Source organism: Sesamum indicum, linkage group LG10 (genome assembly GCF_000512975.1).
Source record: "Sesamum indicum cultivar Zhongzhi No. 13 linkage group LG10, S_indicum_v1.0, whole genome shotgun sequence".
Taxonomy (NCBI): domain Eukaryota; kingdom Viridiplantae; phylum Streptophyta; class Magnoliopsida; order Lamiales; family Pedaliaceae; genus Sesamum; species Sesamum indicum.
The window spans coordinates 11332179-11338084 of NC_026154.1; the positions used below are offsets into that span (position 1 = coordinate 11332179).

At 40.4% G+C, this 5906-nt stretch overlaps 1 protein-coding gene across 1 annotated transcript; it reads right to left on the reverse strand.

Annotated features, from left to right (window-relative positions):
* Window positions 935–2417, reverse strand: LOC105172341 (glucose and ribitol dehydrogenase homolog 1-like). The gene is given in 3 exon segments (NM_001304403.1): window positions 935–1376; window positions 1617–1993; window positions 2077–2417. Coding segments are annotated over 3 exon segments (1038 nt in total). The 5' UTR covers window positions 2356–2417; the 3' UTR covers window positions 935–994.

Sequence of the window (5906 nt, forward strand, 5' to 3'; positions counted from 1 at the left end):
AGGAATTATTTTTTGTGATCTCGACACCAATAAGCATGAAGTGACGTCGTAGGTAACTGCTTTGATCACAATCAAATTAAATATATGTGATATACCTATTACGTAATTACTATATAATTTAAAAAAAAAATATAAGATCAATATATTCCTTATTTCATAATTAAACTTTCATTAAGTTAAACCTGAAAATTTGGGTAACATAAAATGAAACCCACCCCCGTTACTTTTCACAAATTAATCCCAACATTTTGTAATTCTGCAAAATTAGTTAAGTTACAATCTTAATTCTATAAGATAAAAAGAGTGGTATGCTTTTATTACGAATTAATTTTCACAAATTAACCCCAAAATTTTGTAATTTTTTCCAACTAATTTACCCATAAAATACATATAAATTGCACATAATACAATTAACTTACAAATTTAATCTTATAAATTAATTTGTGTCAATCTTAAATTAATTTATGTAAAATCAGAACCGACCCATAGCCTAAATTATAGGACTGAAAAATCAACTCTTTTTAAATTATTACAATTTGAATGACATGCATGCAACTCACACCTAATTTTCCAATCAAAATATAAATTTTAAATTCACAAGATTAAATTGTGAATGTCAATAAGAATTATCAAAGTTACCAAAATTTTAAAATCACATGATTAAATTGTGAAAGTCAATACATGCGGTATCAAACATGCATTCACCAAACTGCATTTTTCCAAAACCAAAAAAGAAAAAAGCCAAAGGCATAATTAGGATGGAAGATAACTGAGAAAATCACCACACACATATACATGAAAGTTGAGCATTCCCTTCTGCTCCAACCAAAAGGAACTTACAACATCATTATTACTCAACAACATATCATACACACCCACAGACAAAAAGTCATCAACGGCGAGCAGAAGGGGCCACAACAGATACCATTAAAGCTATACACACGCAGCTTTCATCGCCGTATAAGACGGCTACTACTACTACTACTACCAGGCATCAACCGTTCACGATTGTGCCTCCATTGGGATGAAGCACCTGTCCCGTTATGTAGGAGGAGTCGATGTTGGAGGCCAGAAACACGTACGACGGTGCCACCTCATGGGGCTGGCCTGCTCTCTTCATGGGCGTTTGGGTGCCGAATTTCGCACTTTCGTCTTCGGTGAAAGAAGCTGGAATCAGAGGTGTCCATATGGGACCGGGCGCCACGCCGTTCACCCGTATCCCTTTCTCCACCATCTGCAGCGCCAGCCCTCGAGTGAATGCAACTATTGCTCCCTTCGTGGCCGTGTAATCCAGCAATTTGGCATTGCCCTTGTACGCGTTCACTGATGTGGTGTTGATGATCGAACTGCCTTCCTTCATATGCTTCAATGCGTGCCTACGTCCACACAATATCAAACGTATAATTAAATGGATAGGCCCCTGCAAATACAAGAAACACAGCAAGAAAACAGGCAAAATCCCCCCCAAAAAATAAGAGGCCATGACCTTCAAAGAAAGGAAGAACAAATGTGGGGTTGGGTGGGGGGGAGGGGGTGTTAAGAACGAAAAAGATTAGAATAGGAAAATATGACCAAGTTAGTTGAGCATTTGCACTTCGGAATGATCATTTATTTACCTGGAGGTGAAAAAGTAAGAAAAGATATTAGTTCTAAACACCCTCTCAAGCCTGGGCTCATCGATCTCCTCAACGGTGCTGGCTTCGTACTGCTCCGCCGCATTGTTGACGAGAATATCAATCCGGCCATAGTTGTTGACGACTTCCTCCACCATCCGTCTGCAGTTCTCGTCGTATCCCAGATCGGTGGGTATCGCGATCGGGTCCTTGGCGTCGGCGTGTTTAGCTTTCATCAGCATTCCCAGAGTGTCGTTTGCGTCCTTGTCTTCCTGACCCTTCACGTACGTGAACGCTACAGTCGCGCCCTCCAGTGCGAAGCAGTGGCCGACTGCCCGTCCGATGCCCGAATCACCTCCCGTCACCAGAGCCACTTTACCCTGAAAATTCAGATCACCAAGAAAAGCAGAAAATTGAGATAAATTCACTAATTTATCTGAAGTATATATGTGTATAAAAGTACCACAAGCTTGTTCGCTGGCTTATATTCAGGGGTGGTGGCCTGGGGAGTTGGGTCCATAATGTGCTCTTTGCCGGGCTGACCTTCCTGCTTCTGTGGTGGGAATTGCTGCCCGCTGGACGCCATTGATCTGATCACAAGCTTATTAGAATATGGGGCTGCAGGGAGTAATTGTGCTTCAGTGAAGTGAGCTTTCTTTGTGCAGGGATTGTAGTGAAAATGACTCAAAGTGGTTGCTAAAACTCTAGAGCTACCAAGAAGACGAGATGAGAAGAATTGCATGTATATAGCAAGCAGAATGCATGACGGTGGGGGAATTGATCTGTTCGATTGAGATTAAAATTGGTGGGAAGGGTGATGGCGTCGGTGCACGAGATTATAACGTGGCAAAGGGAATGAGTGTAATACGTGTTCATCGGGGGAGGGCGCGGTGGACACGTCCTGTGGAAACGGACGTCAGGGCTTCGGGAATGAGATTGGGATGCATGGAAAGTGACTTAGAGTTATCTAGAGCTCTTTCTTATTTTAATTTATTTATTAATTGCTAGAAAGTAGGACGTGCGATTCATTCATGTGAAAAAATATATATTTAGATGTTAATTTATTATTTATTAGCTGAAAAAAATATTGACTTAATCTTATTTATATTTGGGATTAAAGACAAAAATAGTCCCGTAACTTTGGTCATTTTTTGTTGGCAAAATTGCATTTTTGATCCCGTTAGATAAGGCCATTATCACTTCTAGTCCCACGCTTTTCATGGTCGACAGTTATGGTCTCCTAGTTTTCAAATTTTAACACTGTTGATCCTATAATCACCTTTCTTTTGTAATTTGTATTTACACCTCATGCTTAGGAATAGGCGCAACATGCTTCCGAAATAAATTAAAACCCCATAAATTCATACCTTATTTTTGACCGCTTTGGTTCCGGGTATTCCAAGTCCTCGGTTTTACGGACTTCTTCCAACCACACTACCGCAGCAGATGGTTCGCAGGAAATTGGCTCCTTCAGTAACAAAACATCACAACCCTATTTCGTTTCCTACCTTAGGGTGTGAAAGGGATTCCAATACAGGGTCTTAATAGAATTTTGGATAACAAGCTGAACAGAAACCTAACTTTTATTGAAGAAATATAGGAAATATTATATAGATATTATTCCTCCGTTGGAGGAAACAACTATTTAGCCTCTCATGGTGTAGAGGATTTGACTTGTTGGGGAAACCCCCATAAACTGAAAATTTGAAATATTACAGAAAAAATGACTCAGAATTCTAATGCTTTGAAGAGTAGGAGAAGTTTTTCTGATGATCCCCTTCTGCTTCCTTGCATCTTTATTTTTGAAGAGTAGGAGAAGTTTTTCTGATGATCCCCTTCTGCTTCCTTGCATCTTTATTTATAGGCGTCCGCGAACTTCAAATTTGGACTCCAAACTTGTTTTTATGATGACATCATTGCGTTCGTCATCGCCTTGTGATTTCCAGCTGTCTGTCATAATGGTTTGTCGGTCACAGGATTTCCAGCTGGCTGCTTTGCTGACTGTTGGCTTTTATTATCTTCTGCCGACAGTCTTATCCTCTCGATTTTTTACATCGTTTAACTTTTACTTCTCTTGGTAAAAATTTTTCTCTTTCCTTTATCTTGGTCCGGTTCGGGTTTATTTTTCGTGACCCGAATCTTTGTCCCGAACAGGGGCTTTTCTTGTTTCTCGCAGCAAGGGCACAAATGGTTATGCCATTGCCCAACATGCAACATATTGCACGTCTTCATCCTTGTGGCTTCGGTTGCCGGCAGCTTATTTTCCCAGATCAACATCCTCTTCTTTTCGAATAGGCTTTCAGCAAACTCCGTGCTTTTTCCTGTCATGGAATTTAACAGGAATAATCCATTCACTTTGTTTGAGAAAATCTTGAATGGATACTTGACTTTGTCCATCTCTGTGAGACAGACCCATAGTCTCCAAGCTCTCCTGGTAGAGATACTATCTTCGCTAATGGCTGATACCAAGGGAGCTTCTCCTGAGGCAGCTTTGATTTTGTTGAAAGCTACCATATCTGGCCTCTGCAGCTTCATGAAATGGAATGTTGGATGAGACCCCTTGCCTGCAGTTTCTGGAGCTACTGAAACAAATTTTATCTCCAAAACATCGCCTCTTTTCAAGTGGGGGTTGTTTTGCCACGAATCAAAGACCGCCCCACTAATCCACTCCGGAAGTTTTGAGAGTTCCGGAAAACTCGGTGACATAGTATGAACTGAAGCAAGGACTCCAAAATCATACCATTCTCTAACCTCTTCTGGTTTAGACCCTTCTAACATCCAGACTCTGTTATATTTTCCGGACGTTTCGATAATGGTCTTGTCTGGATTGACTCCTTTGCTGGAAATTAATTTTTCCCACATACGCTGATAATCCTGCCAAGTAGAAGAAGATATTACTTCGTTAGTATTAGCCTTAGAGGTGCCTGTCATTGGCCTAAGGCTAATCTCTCTCTCTTTAACCCCTGAGGTGCTGGGCTGACTTGAACCTACAGGAGTTTGCACTTCCTGTGATTCAATTGTTGCCGTTTCACCAGAGTCTGGCGATGGCCTTGTGCAATCAGTACTTGAATCCGACGCTACAGGTGTAGAGCCCTGTACTCTAAAGGCATGTTTTGGGTCATGCTCCCTCAACTCGTGAGTCATCCCCGAAGGTGACGCCTTCCGAATTGGTTCTCGTAGGTCGTTCCATAGCGAAGTGGATGCTAGTAAGGAACTTCTTATTGCGACCTGAACTGTGTCTAGATCGGCTCTTTGGATTTGTCCGGCAACCTGGGCATTGACTGCTAGTTGTCCGAACTTTCTGTCAAGCTCCTCGAGGTTTTCCCGGAGGTGCCTGAGTCTCAGCATGATGGAGTTTGCTTTAGATGCCTCCATCTCTTGTCAGAAAATCTGCAAGAACATTCTCATGAGATTTTATGACGACAATATTATAACAATAATATTGGCATTCAGCTTGCCATCTGATAATACGAGCTTTCTCTATTTTTGATTCTAATTTATTCTTTAAGAAAGCCTTAACATTAGTATTATCAACTTTTAAAGTAAATTCTTTAGCGTAAAAATAAAGGCCATTTTTTGAAAACCTTCCAAACCGCAAAAAATTCTTTCTCGTTTATGTGCCAAACTTTGGCTTGTTGTTCTGAGAACAACCCTCTGGTATATCTACAGGGTTCCTCCCCTGTAGTTGTCTTCTTCATGAGTACTGCCGCCCATCTGTAATCATTGGCATCTGTGTAGACTATCAATTCATCCCCGTCTTGTGGTATAGCAAGCTTTGGAAGGTTACTGCAAACTTGTTTTAGCTCACGAACCCTTTTGGTGTGGATTTCTTCCCATTTCCACTTTGAACTCTCCGTTTCTTTCAAGAGTGGTCGAAAATCCTTTCTGTATCTTGCAAGATCCTTAATGAAGATTCCTGCAAAATTAACAACTCCCAAGAAGCTTTTGCAATTGCTTCTTGTCTTTGAGTACATCTGGAAAATTGCGGATTTTTTCCACAATATGGTCCTGCAACTCAATTCCTGCTTCGTCAATAAGGATTCCTAAAAATTCAATCTTATTGACTGCAATAGTGGCTTTCTTTTCAGAAAGTACTAAACCTTCTTTATAGCATGCATCAGAAAATATTTCAAGATGTTTAATATGCTATTTCATATTTTTGGATGCAATTAGTATGTCGTCAATATAGACAAACATGAACTCAAAATAATCTTTGAAAAGATTATCCATTTTTCTTTGAAATATCTGGGGTGCATTAGCTAAACCCATTGGAAGCACATTCCAGATATACTG